The 24,641-nt window shown below is 40.2% G+C and overlaps 3 protein-coding genes and 1 long non-coding RNA gene across 6 annotated transcripts; 3 read left to right on the top strand and 1 right to left on the bottom strand.

Moving 5' to 3' along the window:
* The first annotated feature begins 1,132 nt into the window (after positions 1-1,132).
* LOC308390021 (receptor-interacting serine/threonine-protein kinase 3-like) lies at positions 1,133-4,670 on the top strand. 3 transcript variants are annotated; one of them, XM_080871684.1, is made up of 11 exons: positions 1,133-1,253; positions 1,854-2,033; positions 2,128-2,446; positions 2,527-2,675; positions 2,774-2,823; positions 3,069-3,224; positions 3,323-3,405; positions 3,515-3,581; positions 3,676-3,722; positions 4,019-4,085; positions 4,210-4,670. In XM_080871684.1, exons 2-11 carry the CDS (start codon positions 1,879-1,881, stop codon positions 4,287-4,289), a joined length of 1,173 nt encoding a protein of 390 aa, XP_080727810.1. In that variant the 5' UTR covers positions 1,133-1,253; positions 1,854-1,878; the 3' UTR covers positions 4,290-4,670. The 3 variants fall into 3 exon arrangements, with proteins under 3 accessions (XP_080727810.1, XP_080727812.1, XP_080727811.1); XM_080871685.1 differs by lacking the exon at positions 1,133-1,253 and adding an exon at positions 1,293-1,593; XM_080871686.1 differs by lacking the exons at positions 3,323-3,405; positions 3,515-3,581.
* Positions 4,671-7,980: 3,310 nt separating this feature from the next.
* On the top strand, positions 7,981-8,871 carry LOC308390036. Its single transcript, XR_013970384.1, has 3 exons — positions 7,981-8,128; positions 8,220-8,462; positions 8,544-8,871. It is a non-coding gene; the product is annotated as an uncharacterized lncRNA (long non-coding RNA).
* Positions 8,872-9,902: 1,031 nt separating this feature from the next.
* Positions 9,903-16,557, top strand: LOC308391563 (inosine-5'-monophosphate dehydrogenase 1a-like). The gene is made up of 17 exons (XM_080874208.1): positions 9,903-10,045; positions 10,182-10,672; positions 11,341-11,439; positions 12,461-12,509; positions 13,150-13,251; positions 13,367-13,441; positions 13,577-13,783; positions 13,965-14,052; positions 14,142-14,341; positions 14,542-14,632; positions 14,730-14,825; positions 14,924-15,067; positions 15,165-15,306; positions 15,383-15,526; positions 15,612-15,695; positions 15,936-15,952; positions 16,064-16,557. The coding sequence occupies exons 2-17, from the start codon at positions 10,437-10,439 to the stop codon at positions 16,165-16,167; spliced, it is 1,878 nt and encodes a 625-aa protein (XP_080730334.1). The 5' UTR covers positions 9,903-10,045; positions 10,182-10,436; the 3' UTR covers positions 16,168-16,557.
* Positions 16,558-16,737: 180 nt separating this feature from the next.
* prrt4a (proline rich transmembrane protein 4a) lies at positions 16,738-23,321 on the bottom strand. Its single transcript, XM_080874207.1, has 3 exons — positions 23,191-23,321; positions 22,003-22,872; positions 16,738-20,305 (listed from the first exon to the last, which is right to left on the bottom strand). The coding sequence occupies exons 2-3, from the start codon at positions 22,763-22,765 to the stop codon at positions 18,231-18,233; spliced, it is 2,838 nt and encodes a 945-aa protein (XP_080730333.1). The 5' UTR covers positions 22,766-22,872; positions 23,191-23,321; the 3' UTR covers positions 16,738-18,230.
* Between the last annotated feature and the right edge of the window lie 1,320 nt (positions 23,322-24,641).

The raw sequence follows: 24,641 nt of genomic DNA, 5'->3' as shown, positions 1-24,641 counted from the left end.
TTGAGTTATTGCATTCAGAAAACTTGGGTCACCACGCCATCCGCCAGGGGAGTATTGACAATACCCATCACAGGAGTGTGTGAGGGTGCAGCTCAAGCGTGAAGGAGTCTTTACATCAACTACATGAACATTTCTGACTCGCACTGGAATAAATTGGCCGTGGATAAATCAATGAAATGTTTAAAACCAGTTGCATGGATCATAGTGTTAAAAGGGCAAAAGGGCTCTGCGTCAACCAGCAGAGCACTGAAAATCCCTTATTAGTCATTAAATCTTTGGAGCAGCATATGATTTATGTGACAGTGCAATGATCTTGTTTTTACTAGAAACAAACAAGCTGTGAAGAAGTTATAAACTTGACTCTCTTAGTCAAAAGCATAAAACTCCAAAGTAAAGTCCTGAAGTAAAACAGTTTTTTATTACATGGAAATGATCGGCCAGCTGAAAAATGTTGAAAATTCAATCAACTAGTGGGAATTTTTAAATTAATGGCTCCAGTAGGATAGACATGCAATTACTGGCACTTGTATCCACTTTTGAAAGATTGTTTCATTTCTCTGACCCACTACAGTGCTTCACGTTGTTACACCAAAACTACCAAAAATAAATGTATCCATATAAGTGACTGCCTATGACTGTTTTTCAATTTTTCTTTTATTTTTTCTTTATAATTAAGTCGTTGACCAGATCATCATCTATACCCAGGGGATGCTATACCCTGTATTTACGGACTTCCAAAGATCAACAAAGATCCCACTCAGACCCATTGTTAGCAGCATAATCTAAGCTACCTGCAACATTTCTAAAAATCTTGCCACCATCCACCCTTGTGGGGAACACCCCCCATCACATCAAAAAACTCCACCGACTTCACCAACAAGGTCTAGAAACTTACAGCAGCAAACCTTGATACTCTAGTTAAACACTTTTTATAGCGGTGGTTTGAAGCCTTAAAGGTCATGATTTCTTTACGTGTAAAGACGTGCATGCGTTTTTGTTTTGTTTTTGGCGAAAGAAAGCATTTTTTCAGCAAAATATTGTCTCTCAAAAAAGTTATAAGCAACTGTTCATACCAGTAATACTGTCAATACTCGCTCATTACGTTTAATGTAAGCCCCGCCCCTTCACTACAATTCGAGGGCGTGTCAGGATACGAAAATGAAAGTCGGAACGTCTGTTTTTTTTGTTTTGTTTTTTTTGACCACGGCTTTGGTTTGAACTAACTCTTAGATCTGCATGTGGAACAGCTTCAGGTGAGTAGCAGCCAGCGTTTTACTTTTTTATCCTCTTTCCTCACAGATGCTTTAGCTCCAAATCAAACGACAGCTCCAGTTTGCAAAACAATACGCTACGAAATGTCCCTCAGAACTTTTCTTTATTACTTGTTCACAACAGGAAGACCATTTCTCGTTGCTCATTAATATTTTTTGTCATTTCCTTCCAAGCATTTTTTCAAACGTGTTAGGACATTTGGACACAGTATTATCAACGATGTGAATGGGTACTGTAAAAGATGAAGCGGAATGGAATTAAAACAATTTGTGGAGGGGACAGCGGTCTGTCAGTGAAGTAGGAAGAAGAAGACACAGAAGAGTGAGGGTAGAGCCTTACTGGCTGTATAGGAGTTTAGTCTCCTTTTTTTCTTTCTAGCTTTGGGAAATTCAGAATCCAGAATTTCAAAAATGTCGTGAGAAGTGCACCAGTATTGCTAAAAAAGTGGAAAATGTGTATCAATGTGTTGCTTCCAGTTGCTTTCATGTTAGTGCAACAACAAAGACTTCTAAGGTGTTGTAAAAAATACTTACAAAAGCTGGGTTTATTCTCCTCACTGTGTCATTTTATTATGTTTTAAGGTTTTGTACCTGAGTTCAGCAGGTGATGGAACTGCAGAGACCTAAATTTGAATCAGTTGGAAACGAAAGCTTGGAGAACTGGCAGTTAATTGGCTTTGGTGGATTTGGTCAAGTCTTCAAGGCTAGACACAAGAAGTGGAGGTGTGACGTGGCCATTAAGCTACCTCGACATGCTGCTGGGTAAAATTAGAACAGAACATTTTTTTCTTTCTATACTTCCAAGTACATGAACTAGTCCTTTCCTAAAGCTTTTGCATTTTCCTTCCAGCACTAGGGACATAGAACTGTGTGAGGAGGCAAATCATATGGCCAAAGTCTCCTTACACAGTTCTGTGCTGAGGCTTTATGGAATATATAGGGGATGTCCACCAAATGGAGGGCAGAACATTCAGTTGGGAATTGTTATGGAGCTCATGGATAGAGGATCTGTTCAGACCCTGCTGGAGACTTTGTCAGGTCCACCACCATGGCCTCTGGCCTTCCGCTTGGCCTACGAAATCGCTCAAGGAATGAACTTCCTCCATGAGAAGAACATTTTGCACCATGACCTAAAGCCAAGCAATGTACTGCTGGATGATGACCTTCATGCCAAGGTAAAGTGCTATCCACTCAACTCATTAGTTTATACTGATGTAATTGTGTTATTTTATTTTTTTCCTTGATTATTTTGCAGCTGGCAGATTTTGGTCTGTCCAGGGTTTCCACCAGTGTTCTGATGAGCTCTGAAGAAATGTCCACAGTGAAAGGAGGCACATGTCAGTACATGCCTCCAGAGTCTTTTGATCCATCATATAAGCCTGTTCGTAAATTCGACATATACAGGTAAACATTAAAAGAATAGTTGTGGGGATTTATGTATGATTATAGATTTTACCTTAAACACATTGTGTTAATTCCTTCTCTTTCTTTATCTTGTAAAGCTATGGTATTCTTCTGTGGTCTATTATTTGCGGGAAAAAGCCTTTTCCAGGTACAATGAATGGATTTCAGTTACTTATCATTTTCCATAAATTTCTCTATGTTTGTGTGTTTGTTTTTCCTCATAAGTTTCCAGTTTTCTGGTCAAACAATTTTTGCCCTTCTTTGTAAAATTAAATTTTAATTTAGATTTCATGTTTTACAGCTAATATAAACATTATCAAGAAACTTCCAAAAATACACTGTCTCATTTGTGCTCATGTTTTTTAATGAAAGTCTTTATTGTATTTCACACAGATGCTACTCTAGCTCTTTTGAAACTGAAGATCCCAAAGGGGGACAGACCTCCCTGTGATGAAATAGACCAGACAAAGGCAGAAGGGCTGAGAGAGCTGGTTGGCCTCATGGAGAGGTGCTGGGATGGAGATCCATCCCAGAGGCCAGACTTTGGAGGTATGTGTTAACTACCTGTATTAAACACTCTGTATTAAACAGCCGACGTTTTATATGTGCATGAAATCACATATATTCACAATCACATTTTGTTTCAGAGTGTGATGAAATCACTAAGGATGTGTTCTCAAAGCACAGGGCGGGGATTCACCATGCAGTTGGACAAGTCATGAAAAAATTGGTGCAACTCAATTTATAATTTCAGAAATGAACTAATAAAGTAGTCAACAATTTCAATTTTAGATGGAGCACTTTTATCAGACTTCTTTGGGTACTGTTTACTTTCCTAGGATTCACAACATGGTAATCAATATCCTGACACATGTGGTCCACTCAGTGTTAATCATGAGATGCCAGGTAGATTCTTCAGTACGGTTTGTCACTTTATTCTCAGACTTATTCCTTTCTTATTAACAATGAACATCATACAGATATTTCTCTTTTTTTTCAGGACAGTCAGAGTCAAATGATAAAGTTGATGGGAGAACTGAAATGCAGGTATTTAATATGCACTCACAAATCTACCTCTCACAAAGTGAAAAGAAATGTAATCAAGTCTTTCTCAAGTGTTTCTTGATCATTTTAATTACACTTTGCATCATTAGACAGAATGAATGATCTTATTAGTTGATTTTCACATTATGCCACATGTCCCTTGGACACAAGTAGGAAGGATTCACAATCACAATGAGTGTAAAAACAGATATTAGTGTAAAGTTTTAGTAAAGCGTATGGCCTTTATGGTGTATCCTTTTATCAGACTTCTTTGTGTTCTGTTAATTTCGCTTGTCTAGGATATGCAGCTTGATCATCAACATTCCATCACATCGAGTCCATCTGGTTTTACTGCTGAGATGGCAGGTAGATGCTTCACTATGACTTGTCACTTATGTTTATTGTCATACACATTTATTTCTTAACAACAAAAAACATCAGACAGATGTTTTGTATATCTATATATTATTTTCTTTTTCATGACCGCCAGCATCAAACGATACTTTGGACATCCCATTGCGGGTATTTATTTGGAAGCAAGAAGACGCCATAACTATTATCCCCAACTGAAACAGCAAGCCATCATGGGATATGAGTGAATACTCCTCAGTTTACTTAAAGAAAGGGGTTTGCTTAATGTTTGGCACAGATCATTGTCCTATTGTGCTTTGCAAGCACTAGTTCTTTGTGCTTTCAAAGGATTGTGTTGGATGTTAATAGTCTGCATTAAAAAAACATTTTAATTGGGCTTTTTAATATTTTACTGTTAAACCTTCTTACAAGGACCTGTATTTTATCAACATGTTTAGACATAAAAACTAAAATTGATATGTATTTGCCTACTCAGTAGAATTGCTTATTTTGTACTCTATACACAGATGTTCTGCTGATTTTACTTTAAATGATCATCTGTCTTTCTGTTAATGATAATAAACTCGTGCTACCCATCAACCTCCTAGTAGATGTACATGTTCCAGGTCCGATTCACAAGATTTTGGAAAATTTGACCTCTGACCTTGACATCACATTCAAAGTTACTTAGATTTGAACTTTTGGTTGGTGAAATTATAGTATGAATGAGAAAACTTGACCTCTGACCTTGACATCGAGGTCACTGAAATTAGAACTCTTCCAAGATTTTTAGTAGCTGCAACTATAGTTTGAATTTCAAAATATTATGCCACCTCGTTTTTGAGTTATTGCATTCAGAAAACTTGGGTCACCACGCCATCCGCCAGGGGAGTATTGACAATACCCATCACAGGAGTGTGTGAGGGTGCAGCTCAAGCGTGAAGGAGTCTTTACATCAACTACATGAACATTTCTGACTCGCCATTAATGACACTCTGGATGCCCCTGTAGTTATCAGTGGGGTTCCAGTAAAAATAAAATAAAAAAACGATTTTAAAAAAAATCTGTAATTTCTAAATTTATAATATTTATAATTCTTTTCAGGTAGAGACATCAGTAAGTTTAGAAATGAACACCACACAATGCCAAGTGTATTTCACCAGTGATAATTACTGTGAATCATTGTATGTATGAGCAGTGAAATTAAGAAATTTACTGTGTTTTAAGAATGTAGCTTTCATTAAATCCACAAAAACAATAGATTCCACACTTTCTGACTGTACTTTGAACTGATGCATAATTAATATTATTACAAAAGGCCAGAAGTTGCCTATATTTTTTAAAGGTCTTGATGCATGCTCGATCATCCAGGTAAGGAAATTTTTCATTTTAAGATCTAGCAACCCTGTGCCTCACTCAGAATCACACAACTCAGTCATGACAAATGTGTAGCCGGGATTGCCAGAGGTACAATCTTTGTGAGAACACTTTTGACAGACAACACATAGAAGCCATACATTTTTGAGTCAGCTATTGGTGTATGTCGAAACAAATCATTTTGCAACAAGCAAACACATTTATATTACCTTCAGTTTTTAATAAGCATCTATTTATTTAACTCACTAACATTGTGTGAGCTTTCAATACAAAAACACCCCACCACCACCAACATGAAAATTTACTCTGACTCACAAAACCTACAAAATACTTCCTCTATTTAAAGGCTTGTGTGTTTTCCACAAACTGACCATTGCAAAATGGGAAGCTTGCCAGGTTAAATGGTGAGCTGTTAACAGAATCCCACAGTGCTGTGTAATGTGCCAGACAATCCCGGTCTGCAAAAGCTTTGTTCTGTTTAATTTTCGTTCGAAAGAAATAAGTTCAGTTTCCTTTTTCTCCATTGTTTTTATTTCCTTTCTTTTTCCACATGGTGGCACTAAGTCATCTATACAGAATTAATTAACGGTGCTGTAAAGTTAGAGCGGACTATACCATTATGCTTCTTTTGTAAGGAGTGACAGTGGTATCGAGAGGCTTCTCTCTTTTTTGGAAATTAAGGTTCAGTCAGGAAGTTTAGTTATCACTTTAATTACTGCAGACAAAAACACATTTTCCTTCCAAGCTGCCAACCTCGCCCCGCCCCATCCTCCCTCTTGCTCAGTAAGTAAAGATGGGAAAGTGAAAGCTAGAAAGTCCATAGCTTGGCCACCGCTTTGGTTTGAACTTTCAAATCTGGAAGTGGAACATCTTGACAAAAAGGTGAGTAGCCGCAAGCATTTTAATACATTTTTCGTTTTTAAAACATAAGCCATTTTCCCTTTAAAAACCCCCACACGTAGGAACATGACAAAGAAAATGACGCATGATTGTCTACAACTTGAGGAAGTTTGGGTTGCATTTGTATTTGTGGTCTCAGAAGAGCGAGTATGAGTAATCTAAAAGATATTTAGAGACCGTGATCTCTGAAATCGGAAAAGATTTCAAACAGTTTGTGAACATGGAGGACCCTGCACAGAACCGCGGTTGCACAGACGTTCATGTTAAAATGCAGACAAGACAAGAATATATAACTTGTGAATAATCTATGCAAAAGTTGTGAACATGGAGGAGTCTGCACGATAAACACGAGGGCAACGTTAAAAAAGGGTGCAAGAGTGACGTTAGGTCAACGTCACACTTCAACGTTGATTCAATGACATCGCCTGATATTGACTCAACATTGTTTCAATGTTTCCTTGCTATCTGGGCAGCCTGCCAGTGAAAGAGGAAGCAGTAGATGTAGCTTGCTCTGGTTCGTTCCCTGCTAAAAAAAAACGCATGGAAGAAAATGCCCAGGGATTTGCATCAGTTTGTTAGTGTACTGATAGTCTAGTTAGTTTGCTCATCTTTGATAATCTGTGCTTGTAACTGAGCCCTTATGGTTCCCTTTGATACATAATAACAGTTTTATCAGACGTCCTGCGCACTTTATACCTCTCTGTTCTGGGATTCCAACACGTTCTCACTCCCAAAGCGTAACATTTTACGCTAGGTGACAAATCGTCACCATATTACGTTTTCGGCTACCCACCACGTTCCTAAATGACGACCTCGGAAAAAAGAGGAAATATGAGAACCGCCTGGACTCCATCTACACATGTTCACTACGCATTAGCAGTCAGTGTACTGTTTGTTTGTCACTCGTGTTTTATTCTGTATTCTTTGCTTAATGGTCGTTGGATTAATATTTCTAAACAGCCAAATATTTGTGCATGTCTTTCTACTCTGTTTTAAAAACGTATCATGGTACTGCTGTAGTTATTGAGTATAAACTAAAAGTATGTCTGTGAAGGTTCTCAGTCATCCAGGTCATCTAGTCAAAGGAGTTTGCAAAGAAAAGCGTCTGGACTTCTTTAAGTTGCTTGAAGACGTTTCACCTCTCATCCGAGAAGCTTTTCAGTTCTAAGGTCAAATGGTGGAGAGTCCCAGATATAAACCTAGTGGGAGTGACCCCCCCACAGAGGGACAAAAGGACCCCCTGATGATCCTCTAATCGCCTGAGCCAAGGTGTGAAACTGGGTGTGGGTCCCAATCAGCCAGAGTTTCGGGTGAGTTCATTGTGAAACCTGAGGTGGCCACACCTTATGCTGTGGCCCCACCTTATTTGCATAAGGTGGTGGTGGTGGGGGGGGGGGGGGGGGGGCACCTTATGCGAATAAGGTGGGGCCGCGGGGCCGCTATTCGCAGGTTTTCACAATGAACTCACCTGAAACTCTGGCTGATTGGGACCCACACCCAGTTTCACACCTTGGCTCAGGCGATTAGAGGATCATCAGGGGGTCCTTTTGTCCCTCTGTGGGGGGTCACTCCCACTAGGTTTATATCTGGGACTCTCCACCATTTGACCTTAGAACTGAAGAAGCTTCTCGGATGAGAGGTGAAACGTCTTCAAGCAACTTAAAGAAGTCCAGACGCTTTTCTTTGCAAGCTCCTTTGACAACTAAAAGTATGTTTTATTTCCCTTTGCCAACAGAATTATATCAGCAGTTTTGCTACAAAAATGAATGAACATGAAAAAGGTGTGTATTATTTATTATTTCACAGTCACGTTCACAATTTTTATTCTATGATTTTTAAATACATGCTTTCATTTTCTTCATTTACAAGCAGCAGACTTTGTTGATAGAAACAGGGCACAGTTAATCCAAGAAGTTTCTGAAGTGCTGGCGATAGCAGAAGAGCTTGGAGACCTGGTCCATCCTGAAGCCTATTCAAAGATTCGAGCTAAACCGGCAAGTCAAGATAAAATGAGGGAGCTCTTTGAAAGAACACTGCGTTCAGGAGGGGTGAAGGTCAAAGCAGCCTTCTTTGATGCCCTTGAAAAACATCATCCAGAACTAGTGGAGAGGCTTGGTATGATTTGCTCTTATTAAAAAGGTCAAATATGGTTTAACATGTATAACAAGTTAATAGTTTCTCTTTTATTTTCTATAGATGGCTAGTTCCAAAGCAGCTTTTGCATTCCTGCATCTTTTGGACAGAAGCGTCAAAGACCTTTCCTGCCCTTTTAAAACCAAACTTGAATCTTTTGTGAAAAATATGTACTGGTATTATATTTGATACATGAATTTTTTTGAGTTTTTGAAACCTCATTAGTGTGTTTTTTTCCCCCTAAAGACCTAAATAGACTGCACCCAAAATTTCTAAACTAACTGCTAAAAAAATGACAGAATTAGCAAATATGATACAATTTAAAATCAAATGTGCCAATTTCTTCTTATTGTTTTATAATTTGTCAATAAACAGTCCCGTTTTTTTAAAAACCAGTATTCTCTGGGAGTTATTTCATGGTTCAGGCTTTGGATAGTTAATATAGAAATATCTTATATGCATATGTTTTGGTCCATATATCATTTATTGACATTTTGTTAAACCATACTAATTTAAGAACAAGTCATGAATATGAGGCTTAATAAAAATCTCTGTGCAAAATAAGTTTTGCTTCTTAGCTTTTCAACATTTCTGTTGCATTCATTATACATTGGAGGGTTTGTTTTTTCCTTTATCTGGTGGGAGAATGGGAGCAACTGCGAGATAATGAGAGACTTGCAGTAGATAGATAGATAGATAGATAGATAGAGAGAGAGAGAGATTCTAAGAGGCTTTTCTAGTTCAATCCCTCGGTAACTGTCACAAGCAGTCAGTCAGTCAGTCACCTGTAGATGATGTTACTGAAAGCACTGTAGGTAGCAAAGTTCCTACTGTTTCTCAATGAACAGTCCAAACAGTTTAACGATTTAAGATTAAAAAGCTCCCACAGCAGCCAGAACAGACATTTCAAAGATGTTGATCTGCTAAATTTTATTAATTAAAACGTCATAATATAAGAAAGTATTTATAGAACTCTGTTGTTATACTGCCATGATAAATAATAGTGCCACGGTATACAAGCCACTCCTAAATTTAAGTGTGACAAACTAATTAGACAGCATTACGTCTTTAAAAGTTATTCTCTGTCTCATTTCTCAAAGACAGGAAGTTTGTACGTATCCTGGGGTTCGACCTTGTCTCATTCACAGCTCTGTCTACACACACACACACGAACACAGACCGTCACAACATGGTAATCTCCTGTGAGGAAAGTGTTTTCAAGTGTCATCTTGACCCATCCTTCTCTTCCTCGGTACTACTACCTACACTCCACCCAACACCCATCTCACCCCACCCCATTCTGCATTAATGCTCCCAATCCTCTTTGTGGGAGAGTGACGTCTGCTGTCAGAAACAGAGTTAAGCTCAGCAGGCATCAGGAGAATAGAGTAGAGAGAAGCTCCCAGCCGTAGGGATAACCAAGCAAGTTTGGACCTCCAGGGGGATGAATCTCTGCTGCCTACGCAAGGCTTGACTCTCCTCCCCGGGGGCTGCTTGTTCCTTTTGCTGGGGAGAATACAGGAGATCTAAATTTGCTGTGCCACGATAGCGACCTTCATCAACAGGTAGGCAAAAAAAGACTATCCACTGTCTGAGGGCCTTAATGGCCTCCATGGATAAGTGATAACTAACTGGAATACAAACTCAGCCTTGGACAATTTGTTTAGGATCTTTTGTTGCTGTTTCTTCTATTTCCTACAGGTTTGTCATCTGCAAGTCTCGAGCGGCACGATAGCTTACTCCCATATCAGGTGTGTCTGAAAGGTGTTTGTGTGAACATGCACTCAAAGCATTGACTGCGTTAGAGTGTGTCTCCCGGGGTTTGCTGAGGCCACTGTTTACTTGCAGCGTGAAGGTGTGATTGTATTTGTGTGTATGAAACAAGTCACAAGTGCTTAAAGAGTGCGTGATAGGTGGTTGGGCACCGTGGAGGTCAGAGCCCTGGATTTCATAGAGATGGAAGGTCATGCTTCTGACCGCTTTGGAGATGGAGAAAGGGACAGCTACCTCATTGACTACCGAAGGATTGTTGGAGACATGGAACCAGCACGGCCACGGCCCTCAAACAGAGATGGGGAGCAACCTCACCCGTATGGGGGATATGCCCACCCTGTGCTACATGGACATGGATATGAGACAGCAGCCCAGCGATACAGCGCTACACGTATTCAAGCTGGGTATGAACCAGAGAGGTCAGTGTCACACTCTCTTAGCAATCTTCGCACGCTGCAACATCACAAGCTTCTATGTGCAGATGTGATATATGAAGCCGTATAACTTGTAAACATTACACTTCCAGTAGCAACTGAGCTGTTTTCACTTTCTAGTTGCATTGGCTGTGCTCATTACAAGCTCATTTATCAGCTACCTGGGCAGCCTACCAAATCCTCTTACCTACTGTACTGCCGTCATAGGTGTATAGAAGGAGTTTCCATTGACAAGGACGGATTCTCTTTTGTTTGCGTTTCCTGTCTTCTCTCCAACATTTGTAATAGGATCTAGTTACAGTATGTTTGTAAGAAACAGAGACAGATGAGCCACATGCTTTTTGAAATGGATTCAGAATTTAACTGCTGACTAACCAACCATACCTTTATTTTTAGTAAAAATACACTTTCTCCTAATTTAGGTGCACCTTTTTCAATCAGCTAAAGTGATGGACAGAATAATAAAATATTCACTTAAGTGTATAAAATCTGCAACAAGAACAAATTATTGTAAATTTAAAGCTATATATATGTCTATAATGCTGTTGTCTTTTCATTGGGATACACCAGTATTTCGCTCAGTATTTAGATGTGGTGGTGGCTAACTCATATTCTCAGCTCCACGATGAGTGTGTGTGTTTTTTAAATTTCAGCATGGCTGACTACTTGATCAGCGGGGGTACGGGTTACGTTCCTGAGGATGGACTCACAGCACAACAACTTTTTGCTATCGGTGACGGACTTACGTACAAGTAAGAAATGCTAAATTTAAAATGAAAAAAACAAAACCCCCAAAACAACCCTCACACACACAAACACATTCATGGCATTGCTTACATGCTGACACAGATCCACATGCACCTAAAGAAACACACATATACACTGTTATGTCATATCTTCCATTAAATCTTTATTAATATCAGCAATGACACATCTGCTCAGGTTTTATTTGGGGGATTATTACGCATAATACTACTTTCAAGGATGAGTCTTGAGTGGTGCTACAGACATTAAAAGCAGTGTCTGTCAGAGTGTGTGTGTGTGTGTGTGTGTGTGTGTGTGTGTGTGTGTGTGTGTGTGTGTGTGTGTGTGTCCTGCACATATCAGTGCTTTAATGGCTGTCAGGATAGTTTCCTTAATGGGGCTATGTGTAGGGTTTATCAGTGTGCAGAGGATAAATGCAGAACGTTTCAGTGTGCTGCTGACAGATTATTTCTGCTTACTGTCAGCTATAATAAAATAAAATAAAATGTTGCCGTGTAGGAGTGACTGCAAAACATATAGTTCACATACACAACTATAAGAGGTAGCTTTACAAGTGTTTTGCTGGTCAGTCAATGTCACTATTAACATTAAATGCTGCTTACCAGTCGCCACAGTGAGGCTGGTTTTGTTTTTTCAGTTAAGTCTTTGTGTGTTTCCTCATGGCAAAAAGTGGTCCTGGCGACACCTGCAATAGCAGGAAGCACTAAAAAGGTGGTGTTGAGTTTGTCAGCACTGTAGCATCGCAACAGTGGAAGATGCACACACAAAACTTTACAGGTGAGTAGCTGAGATCAAAATGAGTGCCGAGTTTGAAGATAGGTGGCATCCAACCCATGAGTGCTAACAACTCATGTGATGATGTAGTGATCAGTGAGAGCTGAGATCAAATCGACGCGCTGACCAGTGCAATGACTGATGTGACCCCACTGAAAAGTGATTTCTAATTTAGTTTGTGCAGTACTTCATAGTCGTCATGATCTTATCTCTCTGTCACCTCTCCCCTTTCAGTGACTTCTTGATCCTCCCCGGTTTCATAGATTTCACTTCTGATGAGGTGGTAAGTGTCATCATACTGTCTAATATATTAAACATAGCCTACTGCTCAAACTTTCTCAGTGTACTGCTCATGTGATGTGATGTAGTTGGGATTAGGGTTCTTCAACATGGGTTATGTCACAACACTAGTTGCTATAATCCCTGTGAGGTTGCTGCTTTGGTGAATGGCAACACAGGAATAGTTTCCTTTGAAAACTGTCACGAGCAAAGTGAGCTAAGTGTGCTTCAAACACAGTGTCCTTTAACTCATTATATTTTATATTGCTGTTATTAAGGTGCTGCTGTAATCAGTCCCTAACTCTTTGTTGTGTTGCTTAGTTAAAGGTGCATGAGCACGGGGTTGTTTATTTGACTTGCACTGTGTTCATCTTTTTGAACTCTGCTGGAACATTAAATTAATTTCATGACTAGATCACATGGGTTATTGCTGGAGAGCAGGTGTTCGAGGAAGCCACCTGGGTCCTTTAAACACTCACCCGGTTAGTACAGCAACTCCACTTCTGATGCGTCCAAACTGGCTCACTGCAGGGCAAATGAGCCAGTTAAGAAATACTTATTTAATTTGCTAAAACGCTTGTTGTAGACCTCAGTGTTGCAGTATAAGGTGATAAATTTGTTTCCAAATGCATTGAACTTTTAAGGATCTAACTTCAGCCCTGACACGAAAGATTACCCTGAAGACGCCTCTCATTTCATCTCCTATGGATACAGTCACGGAGTCATCCATGGCCATCGCCATGGCAGTGAGTACAAACACTGCAGAGTGTTATATACATCACACTTAGTAGCTGAGTAGGTACTGCTCAAATGATGCTTTTCTTCACTTACTTACTCCTGTCTCTAAATGGTTGGATTCAGCTGATGGGAGGGATTGGAATAATTCATCATAACTCCACTGCTGAGTTCCAGGCCAATGAGGTGCGCAAAGTGAAGGTGAGACAGAAAAAGTCACTGCACACATGTGCTCTAATTAAACAGATGAAATCATTTTTGATCTATGAAGCCCCTAACAGCCATCTGATATGGAAATTAAATCCCACTCGACATTCGTGTTTCTGTTTTTGCTAGAAATTTGAGCAGGGCTTTATTACAGATCCAGTGGTAATGAGTCCCCGTCACACAGTAGGCGATGTGTTCGAGGCCAAGTTACGCCATGGTTTCTCTGGGATCCCGATTACAGAGACTGGCAAGATGGGCAGCAAGCTGGTCGGCATAGTTACCTCCAGGGATATCGATTTTCTTTCTGAGAAGGACCATGACCAACCTCTTGAAGAAGTGAGTGTATTAATGTTGTGGACGATTCTGCAAGAATTTGTATATTTTTGAGAACATAATCTGGTAAATGGTAAATGGACTGATTCTTATATAACACTTTTCTACTCTCCCGGAGTACTCAAAGTAAGAATTATAATATCAAACGAGTGTGTGTGTGGTCACAGTTTATTTTCTGATGCAGGCAATGACAAAAAGAGAAGATCTAGTTGTTGCACCAGCTGGAGTCACACTAAAAGAAGCTAACGATATACTGCAACGTAGCAAAAAAGGTAAAACTTTAAAGAGTAACTCTGCCGTATAGGTAGCAATCATAATTGTGACTGTAGCATATTTGGCCTTTCCTTTCTCATTCTCCCAGGTAAGCTCCCCATAGTTAATGACAACGATGAGCTCGTCGCCATTATCGCTAGGACTGACTTGAAGAAGAACAGGGATTATCCTCTGGCTTCCAAGGACTCTCGTAAACAGCTGCTGTGTGGAGCCGCCATCGGTACCAGGGAGGACGACAAATACAGACTGGACCTCCTCGTGCAGGCTGGAGTCGATGTTGTTGTCCTGGTAAGTTTTGATTGTATTGTAATTAAACTTTTGTTTGATCTGTTATTTGATTCTAATTTTTTATTGGATCACATATAGTCAGCTAAGTCATTGGTCTCATAATAATCACCGGATGAATGGAACTACAGAGTTGGTATGAGTGTTTGACCGATCTTAAGTCATTTTCCCATAATTTTGTTTTATTATTATTATTATTACAGGACTCTTCTCAAGGAAACTCAGTCTATCAGATTAACACGATAAACTACATCAAGCATAAATATCCCGAACTACAAGTGGTTGGAGGAAATGGTGAGCACCATTTCTTTACTCGGGACTGTCTTCTTGAATTCATCTTCTACATTTGTGCCTTTCTTTGTCACTTTTCTGTGCCTCTGTCTCTCTCTAGTGGTGACAGCTGCTCAGGCCAAAAACCTCATAGATGCCGGTGTGGATGCCCTGAGGGTGGGAATGGGGTGCGGCTCTATCTGTATCACACAGGAAGGTACGATCATACTTAATCATGGGACATAAAAATGTATGAATTTCACTGTATTGAGGATACTTTGCTCCCAACCATCACATCGTGGTCTTGTTTCTCAGTAATGGCCTGTGGACGGCCCCAGGGCACATCAGTGTACAAGGTCGCGGAGTATGCCAGACGTTTTGGAGTGCCGGTAATCGCTGATGGAGGCATTCAAACTGTTGGACATGTGGTAAAAGCTCTTGCCCTGGGAGCATCTACGGGTAAAAGAAAGAAATTTTCTCTCATTTTCTGGAGGCATTAAATTTGTGTGTATACTTGGATTAGTCACTGAACAATTCAGTCTTTTTCCTTCCTCAGTAATGATGGGATCATTGCTGGCGGCAACTACTGAAGCTCCAGGAGAATATTTCTTTTCCGACGGTGTGCGCCTGAAAAAGTACAGAGGAATGGGCTCCTTAGATGCCATGGAGAAAAATAACAGCCAGAAACGCTACTTTAGGTGAGATTTTTACTGGAAAACACTTAATCTGGAAAACTTACCTTGTTAATCATGTGAATTATGTTTGTGTGCCCAGTGAGGGAGATAAGGTAAAGGTAGCTCAAGGTGTTTCGGGGTCAGTACAAGACAAAGGCTCCATTCATAAGTTTGTTCCTTACCTCATTGCTGGCATCCAACATGGCTGTCAGGACATAGGAGCCAAAAGTTTGTCCATTTTACGGTAAGTGTCAAACTGTGCGTCTGTTTAGTGTGAGATTTGTTACGTGAAGGCTTTCGCCAAGTATCCTCCTGTGATCTGTCTCCAGGTCAATGATGTATTCTGGAGAACTGAAGTTTGAGAAGAGGACCATGTCGGCTCAGATGGAAGGTGGCGTCCACGGGCTTCACTCGTAAGTCTGACGTTTGACTGTTTGTTTAAGGTGACCTTTACCCCTCCGCTGCAACCCCTTCTTTCTCCATGTATGTCTTTTTCTTTTCCTGTTTCTGTTGTCTAAACATTTTAATACCAGTGACAGTATGTGAACATGCTGTTGTTAGATATACTTCATTGTTAAGTGTCCATTAATTTACCTTCAACAGTATAAAACTCTCTTATCTTTTTCTCTTTATTACTCATGCTATCATATTAGATATTCTTTTGTGCCATGTAAGTAATCATTACCTCCATCTTCTCCTTTCTTAAAAAAAACCCATCTTCATTTATTTTTCTAACTGTAAAGTTTATGCTTTCCCTCTTTTTTTTCTATTCCACATGTAGTCATGAGAAGCGGTTTTACTGAAACAGGTGGAAGAGGAAACACCCGATCGGGACCCAACGTCCCGACCCCAGCAGCTATGAGCAGATGCACCGGGCGCATGTGATCAGAATGCAACGCATGAAGCTCCTGTGACTTCTACACTCTAAAGTTTAAACAAAACTATTCTGTGACCTTCTGTTCATTGGTGTCCCAGCTCTGACCCCAAAACAACTCTCTTAAAGTTCAAAGAGCCTAAAAGGATCGAGCCAAAGAACAGAGTTTTAGAGGATGGTCACAAACTCTTAATCTGTTGTTCTCCCTCTCAGGTCAAGGTGTAGAGGGAATCCTGTTATTACCTATTCTGTTGTTCCCTTTCAACAAACTTGTCATGATATATCTGCCGAGCTTGATAGAGAGGAGTACAGCCATATATTTCCTTGCTCATTTACTACTTTTACTACCCCTCCCCCCCTTTTTTTTGTGGGAAATCAAGTAAATAACAGCGCACAGAGCTTTAATCACATACTTTTAGTTCTCTTTCTCTCATATATATAACAATAACAAGTGAAGTGTGCTAATAAACACAGAAGAGTAAAATTCTCATAATGGTTTTAGTGCACAGCTTTGTCACTCAAGTCATTTCTTTGATGCGTGTCGGTGAGCTCTGTGCTGCTCTGTCATAGAAGGGACAAGAAAAGCATCAGCCTTAATTTATAAACGAGCACTCCAAATAGGGAGTGCCTTCAAAAAGCAATTTACACTCTCACCTGGAACTTTACTCTTATTTTAATGTTATTGCTTGATTTAAAGGAGAGTATTCACTGTTTTCTTTCATCATTCTCATTTTTATTGTCACTATGCAACCAAAGCTCCACTTAGCTTTATAGTACATGCTGTATTCTCCAAAAATGCTATTTTGCAAAAGGTTATCATTAATAACACAGCAGGATATAGAATGGTTGGTTATTTGTCTTTATTTCCCAGACTCAGTATTAAAAAAAAAAAAAAATAAAGCACAAAAAAAGGTAGATGGATTATCTAGTGTTGCAGTAGAACAAAACCAATATTCCAGTTTTGATTTATTTATTTCTAACGATCTTTACAAATATCACTTTTAAATGAATTTAATTTTTCCTTTTTTCTGTGAGGTACTCAGTATATTTGGTTAGAGACGTATTACATGTATCACTCAGTTTTTAAAAAAATCAACAATTAATTTTTAATTTTGCCAACAATTTGTCACCAGTTAATTAAACTTCTTACTAGTTGACACATCTTAATTATAAACAATGCCATAAATAACATCTTTTTTTGGTCAACCTAGGAATCAAACTTTCATTTAATGTAACTTGTGTCATATACTGGATGTATATGTATTTGAATAAAGAAAAATTTTCAAACAACAGTTTGATACTATTTAAAAACTGTTTTGCTACCACTTTAAATTCATGCAATGTAATGATGTTGTTTTCATTCTTCAAAGATATTCCACTGTTAAAAGAAAACACCCAGAAACAACTCAAGGAAACAAACAAACGAAAAACAAAAAAACACCAGCTTGTCCCTATTAATGCTTTTACACTCAAAATTCAAAGAAACCTCAGAAGGTTTATATATTTAGACTGTAATTCTTTTAGCACACTATCGGGAAAGGGGAGCGGAGAAAGTTAAGCCCTTTCAAGTATGTCTCACAAACCACAGAACGCATCAGCAACGCAAACTTTAACTTTTGTGACTTTTGCTTGTCCTATGGCTGCTAGATTTCCTCAACACAATCCTGGATTTTCACTAAAACAAAATAAAGCAAAAAAAAAAAAAATTTGAACTCCTTTTTGGCTAACTTCTTTGCCACAAATATTACCTTTTTTAGAAACAAATGTTTGATTTTACATATGATTTCAATGGACACATTCTAAAATTATAATGTTGCTCAAATAAAGCAATACTGCAAGGAAGAAATAGGTTGCTGAAAACAGCATAATGAAGACAGTCTTATAAACTTTTTTTTGTTTGAATATACAATATCAACAGTACAGTATTTACAAAAAATATTGGCTCATATTTTAGGTCTATATAACGTTTTTGACATATAGACTACGGTTTAATTCCCCCATTTAACCTGAATAGACTTAAATCTACACAATTTGTATTCCAGTTACACCCAGTTTTATTTTGTTTTTTAGCTTTCTACAATTCAATGGTGTCACTGCAAACACTCAGTGCATCAATTTGTTTGCACACACTGACAAACTCTGCTTGTACAGCCATATCCCATTCCAGCTGTTTGCTTTCACTCAGGTGTTTAGTTCCTGCCAATCGGCCAGACCCCCGACTGTCCTGGGAAGCTAAGCTCAGGGTTCGGTAACGTCTGTGGTATGGCAGGTGGGGGATTGCACGTGGGAGGCTGCTCTGAGTAAAATTTTGCCCTCTGTTGGCCCATGAATGTGATCGCAGCTTTCCTGTTTCTTTGGAATGGCTGCAAAGGCCCTGGGTTGAACCAGTAACACTCCCTTTCCAATCACATTGGTCTGGTGATAATGGTTGATTTCTACGAGCTGTCATACAGCCTTGAGGTTGGGAATACCTGGAGTTGGACAAGGTGTTCTCTTGAGCTACATCTCCACAAGAAGAAGTTCGGTAAAGGGTATTTCCCACAGAGCTGGGCCCTTGCTTTGATGTACCTTGGCTTGGGGAGCTCAAGGAAAGGCTTGAGGAAACAGGTATGAGTCTTGGGAAACCAAAGATACTATGAGAAAACAGGGATTCGCTGAACAGAGCTTGGTCGATGCTGCGCGACAAGTCTATGGGAGATGGAGGCTGCAGATCCACAGTTGAGTCAGTCTCGAGACTTAAATGATCCAGTGATGACAGGCGAGTCTCAGGTGAGGCTGTAGGTTTATGCGGTGGGTTTGGGGGTGTGGGGAGAGGTAGTACAGTTTTGCTTCGGCTGGGTTTGTGATCACAGTCTGGTATATTTCCAGGAGACTCCACAATTGAGTAAAGAGGAAGAACCTCTGACTGCTCCTTGGCTACAACATCACAGGCCACCAGCTTTTCTTGCTTACCCTGGGAAAGGACGGGGGAATTTGCACCATCCTGAGAGGTTATGGTGAGCATTCGTGAAGGAGAGCCACCGGATAGACGGGACCAAGATCCTGGTCTAGGATGTGCTATGGTCTTGTTAGAGTTGCTACAGAATAGAGGATGTGTGCCAATGACAGACAAACCTAGGCAGACCCCAATCTCACAGAGTCTGCAGCCTACTTGGTAGCCCCACCATGGCCAAGGCTGAAACCCATGGCCATCAACCCCACCCAAACCAAGGGCATGCAGGATCCCATAAAGCTGAAGACCTCCACACCCTAACAAACACAAAGAAGTTCCTACTCCAGCTCCTGCTGCCCTACCCCAGTCCTTCACACTAGCAAAGGGGCAAATTGCAGGTCGCATCACCTCAGGAGATCCTCCACTCTCTCCATTGTCATTTAACCTGTAAATGTTTCTACTGTTGACTTGTGTCAAGCAGTAGAAGATGAGGTATGAGCATGAGAGAAAGGTGGCGAGACATACGAACACACCCTGAGGAAAGAGCAGGATGACAGTCGGGAGGCTGTGAAAGAGCTGAAAAATCCCAAAACATCCCAAAGAGATAATAAAATGTAACAGGGCCAAACATAGCAACAAGCAAGGCTTTGGCAAGGCTGAGAAGGAGGCAGAAATAACAGGTGAAAGTGAAAGATGCTTGCATGAACGAAAGGAAAGAAGGAGGAAGGCCAGGGAAAATGCTGAGATCAAACATGGCAATGGCAGTTCGGAGAGCAGCAGAGAGACAACAGGGGAAAGGCGATCTTGGTAACTGTAAGCATCGTAAAGCAAACAGAAAGCTTGGATCCCTGCAAATGCCAAAATGAACAAGTGCAGCATTGTGAAGTAGGGGCTTCCTGGGGGACACCTCAGGGGCAGCCCTAACAGGCAGACTACAGAGATTAGGCCAAATACAGTGAAGACAGAGCCCAGGCCATAGATATGTGCTTCCCATGCAAATCCCCACGTAGCCAGGGCAGAGTTCCAGTCTGAATACAAAGGGACCAAAAATGAAGGGGTGAGAGCCAGAAAGGGGTGCAGAGGCTTGTTGTGAGTAAAATCCTCTGGGTAGGTAGGTGTCCAGGAATGATTTAATGTTTTGCAGGTTGTGGCAATTGTGTCCATGTTACCATCTAGCCGGCTTGGGCTTCTGGCTTTTGAATCATTCTTGGAGTCATCTGTAAAGAATATAAAAAACACATGAACACCATATTGGTTATGTCAAAAGAAAACCAAAAAGTAGAAAATTTAAGTACAGACTTAATTTAAAGTTTTTCGCTGGCAAACGAGCAAACATGCTAACTTGCATAAATATGATGGTATAGTAATACATAGACAGTGTAAAAGATGGACATCGCTATGGTTTTTTAAAACATAGTATTAAACATGTCTTAGTTTTTAAAAATTTAATATGTCTCTAAATGAGTGACTGAGCCTGTGAACTCAGCAGGGTAGGTCAAGTCAGGAGTCGTTTTTCCCATAGACTTCTATAGGGCCGCCCTCTGGTGGCCATTAATTAGAATGCAGGTTTAATGCTCTGTAAGCTACATCCCTGTTTTATACTGTCAGTGTCATCAGCACTTTATCCATGTCATCATGAGCATGTTAGAATGCTAGTGTTAGCATTAAGCTCAAAGCATGGCTTTGCTTCACACCTAATACACCTGTGTATTTTTATTATTTTTTTGTGTGGTGGTAATGTGTCATATTATCTTTAATAATGACATTTTTTTCTCGAGAAATGAACATACTGGTGCTAATCTAACCTCTGGATACAGGCCAAATTTATTTTTACGCACAATCTTCATTTTCTAAAAAGAGAGCAGGGTGTAATCTGCTGTGTGTGAAGCTAATCCATAATAAAACAGAACGGGCTTGTAACTGGGAATCTAACTGGGTCACAGACAGAGTGGGAGCATGAGCAGTAGGTTGTGTGCATATGTGTTTGTGTGAAAGTGAGGAAGAGAGATACTGTATGTGTGCTGATTAGCCAGTATTGACCTCATGCCTGCTCTCATTTTTTGTGGCTATAAGTAAATTTGCATTAGTGAAGCGATGTTGTTATCTGTAAGAATGCGAAAGAGGTTTATGACTGATGATAACATTGTAACAAACAAAAAATGTGAGTTTCTTATTCTGTATATGAAATAAGCTGTATAGGGCAATCAGGGAATCAGGGAACCTACTGGTTATAAATGGAATGTGTCCTATTTCTGGTCCTCCATTAGTAGTGAAGCAATCAGTATAGATGCAGCGAACAGAGAGCACTTATAAGTGTGGGGCTTTCGCTCTGCTGTCTATGAAATCTAATAAAAATGAGAGTACATTTAATATGTACTCCATCTTGATGCAGTTATTCAATAAACTTGTTGTTACACTGAAAATGTGTGGTGTTAAATGCATACACAGGAGGAAGCAAATTCCTTATTAATTTCTTTCAAGTCCTCATATGCTTGTGGACACAACATTTACTTTGACAAGTAAATGCTAGTATTTGTGTGTGTGTACAGTAAATAGTGTGCATGCTGCATTATCCAGTAACCTTTGAGTGCGGGCTGACTGCAATGTGAATAAAATGTTTTACTTTAACAGGAGAGTGTAAGTTTGAACTGGAGAATCTGTGCTAAAAGGCTTGAATGAGAAAGACAAGGGCAGAGAACTGAGTCAAAGAGAGACATTTGAAGAAAGTGATGCAACCCATTCTGTGAATGTAAAAGAACTGTGTTTGCCAGCAGAATACATATCATAAGCACTGCAGTGACATGTGGATTCTGAGTTTTTGGAGGTTATGCAAGGAAACTGAAATGCACTGTAGGGCATAGTTTCAGCTTTAGATTTAAAGTAGGAATGCTGTAAATAATTAAAGGACTCTTACCTTCTTTTGCCTCCATGCTGGCAGTTTCTCTCTGTAAAATAAGATCTGTAATATCAATGAATCCATCTCTGTTTCCCTTTGTGGTAACAGAAATGCCTGTGGTCCATCCAAGAGTGTCTGGCCCCGGTCCAGTGGGCAGTGATGAAGTTGAGTTCTGGTCTGATGTGTGTGATGGGAGTGAGCCAGGGAGAAGAAAGGGTAAGTGAGTATCAGTCATCTGATTTTGAAAGCCTGGGAATGTTGGCTGATTCTCTCCAGACTCTCTAGGATACAAAACTGATGCGGTGTTGGTCTCAGCTGGCTGATTCTTTAATGTTTGTTCATGGGTAAGCTTGGGTGGTACACTTGCTGATGAGGACTTCATTGTTTGCATTCTCTCTGTGGAGGCAGTATCTACTGTAGCACCCTTTGTGGGTCTGGGTATGGGTCCCTTCTCATTAGGAAAGAAAAGAGATGTCTCAGCGCTCTCCAGTAAATCGCCATATTCACCAATCACACCTTGTCTGTCTGTGTCCTCAGATGATGATAAGGACCAACTTAAAGGGGAACCCAGGAAGTCATCATCCTCGGGTGCAATCATGGGGTCACTTGGTGCTGAACCGGGTACATGAGGTCTACTCGAGAGCTGTTTCAGAAACTGCCCTGCCTTGTCACTGTCTGGCTGTTGTGTTTCTTTCACATTTTCTCCAGTTAACGCTATGGCACGAAGCGAGTGAGGCAAAGAGAGAGGCAAGAGAAAATAAATATTCCACAGAGAGACCATGTTGAGGGTCGGCAAACTTGACCTCAGAGTCACTTGGAGTTGTTGTGCAGTCACATGTTTGAGTAATCCCTAATATCAGGTTTCCAAAGATGTCATTCTTAACACACCTGGAGAAAACAATCACACGTAGGAAAAACAAGTAATGCCAACTGCCTTCAAATATGTCTTGGACATCTCTAACATAGATAAAGTTAAACTGCTGCATGTGGGTCACAGCGAAAATCAAAAATTGTTGGTGAAAATAACGGCAGTGTGATGAATATGAACGCGGTGTGCTGAAACCCTCTGCTAGACTATAAAGTCTTGTGACGTGCACACAGTACAAACATTAAAATGCAAAAACCCACTTAAACAAGAGCATTAAAAAAAGAGACATTAGACCACGCAACTCTGTGTGGCAGCCATTCCTTTTTTAGCTTCCTTACCTCATCTATAGCCCTCTTTGCTGCAGCCTCTTTAAACATATATGCCGCTCTGTGCTGCTGCATGTCTGCAGTCTCTGTCTGCATTGCACGGCGTGTCCTTTCATACTCACTCTGCTATGCCCCTGTTCTATCCATCGGGCTGCTGACACACGGGACAGACCCCACCTCCTCTACACAACCCCCGCTATGCCCACACGCTGCTTCTGCACTCATCTGACAGTGAGGCTGTTTGCTGCCTTCGATTCTCCTAAATCTGAGGCTGCATCATTATGAGTATCACCTTTATTTTAGTTACGTGAGAACCTCGGAGAAGAGAAGAATAAATGTAAAAGCAAAATATATCAGAGCAGATCAATACATGGATTTGTGTGTAATTTACAACTGGTGGCAAAAGTAAACAGCTCAGCTAGAAACATTTGAACTAAAGTATATACTGAAAAGCAGATTCTTTTTTGACAGCATACATCTATAACGCATGATCATAGTTACTTGCTTGTATACGAACACAGAACACCTGAGAATCTCGTACATGCACTGTTTGACCAAGGATTTTTACCACCACTTATTGCGGCGAGAAACTGTGATGGTGTTATCTTATTCACATTCCTTTATTTTCCTCCTTTTATTGTTCACGTGAGCTGTTTTTACCCAATGGGGGAAATCCAGTAACCTCATGGCCTAATTCAATTCCCATGGATGCTTCTAAAATAGACACTGATCCACATACCTTTGGACATATTTGGGGACAGTAAGCTTGAGGCACAGACACACATTATATGCTCTCTTTGCCTAGATGTTGCAGCCGTCTCAAAACTTCTGTTTTATAAACTTCTCACTGACCATTACTATTGAATGGGAATTCTGCCAAATGCATAATGATTGGTCGCTGGGATGCAAACCTAACTTCATCTCATAAACAAATACGCCAAACATATCGTTAGGACAAAACACAAAGGCATAAATAATGGTTCTACGTGCCAAGACACACACACTGGCTGTGACTAGCAACACCAAAGATAATAATAAAGCGTTTACACTTGGATAAGTACAGCCAGAATGACAGCGAAGGCTATGCCACATCATTTAGACAGTCAAAGATGGGAGATAGGAACTTCCCCAGGGGTGTGATTAACCCAGTGTCTGATGAGGACACAGGAAAGCATCAACCCGGCCGTGACTAAAGGGGCTGGAAAGGAACAATGACAGGCCAAACATATGAGCTCAGAAAGGGTAATGGCCAAATGATTGCCGCCTCACACTCGCTATCTGAATTCACTGAGCAACTGGTTTCTGTTTAGACAACTCATCCTCCAACAAGACAAAGTCAGCAGGGGCTGGGGTCCTGCAGGGAATGAGGACTGTCATGTCAAGACTCATAAACAAAGCTGCACAAGCAAAGAGGAGGATAAAAGCAAGCAATTCCCTTACTTTAAAAAAAAGATGAAGATGGG

This window comes from Rhamphochromis sp. 'chilingali' (genome assembly GCF_963969265.1).
Source record: "Rhamphochromis sp. 'chilingali' genome assembly, chromosome: 2".
Classification (NCBI taxonomy): domain Eukaryota; kingdom Metazoa; phylum Chordata; class Actinopteri; order Cichliformes; family Cichlidae; genus Rhamphochromis; species Rhamphochromis sp. 'chilingali'.
Note: the sequence above shows the minus strand (reverse complement) of the source record. Positions and strands in the feature narration are given on the sequence as shown.

What these genes read in the sequence shown, in the direction of transcription:
- LOC308391563 (XM_080874208.1), top strand. Translation starts at nt 10,437, where the DNA reads ATGGAAGGTCATGCTTCTGACCGCTTTGGAGATGGAGAAAGGGACAGC. An exon ending in CCATGGCCATCGCCATGGCA is followed by an intron (nt 13,252 to 13,366) that starts GTGAGTACAAAC and finishes GGTTGGATTCAG; the next exon opens with CTGATGGGAGGGATTGGAAT. An exon ending in ATGACCAACCTCTTGAAGAA is followed by an intron (nt 13,784 to 13,964) that starts GTGAGTGTATTA and finishes TTTCTGATGCAG; the next exon opens with GCAATGACAAAAAGAGAAGA.
- prrt4a (XM_080874207.1), bottom strand. Translation starts at nt 22,765, where the DNA reads ATGGTCTCTCTGTGGAATATTTATTTTCTCTTGCCTCTCTCTTTGCCT. An exon ending in CAGCATGGAGGCAAAAGAAG is followed by an intron (nt 20,306 to 22,002) that starts GTAAGAGTCCTT and finishes TATTCTTTACAG; the next exon opens with ATGACTCCAAGAATGATTCA.
- LOC308390021 (XM_080871684.1), top strand. Translation starts at nt 1,879, where the DNA reads ATGGAACTGCAGAGACCTAAATTTGAATCAGTTGGAAACGAAAGCTTG. An exon ending in CTACCTCGACATGCTGCTGG is followed by an intron (nt 2,034 to 2,127) that starts GTAAAATTAGAA and finishes TTCCAGCACTAG; the next exon opens with GGACATAGAACTGTGTGAGG. An exon ending in CCAGAGGCCAGACTTTGGAG is followed by an intron (nt 3,225 to 3,322) that starts GTATGTGTTAAC and finishes ATTTTGTTTCAG; the next exon opens with AGTGTGATGAAATCACTAAG.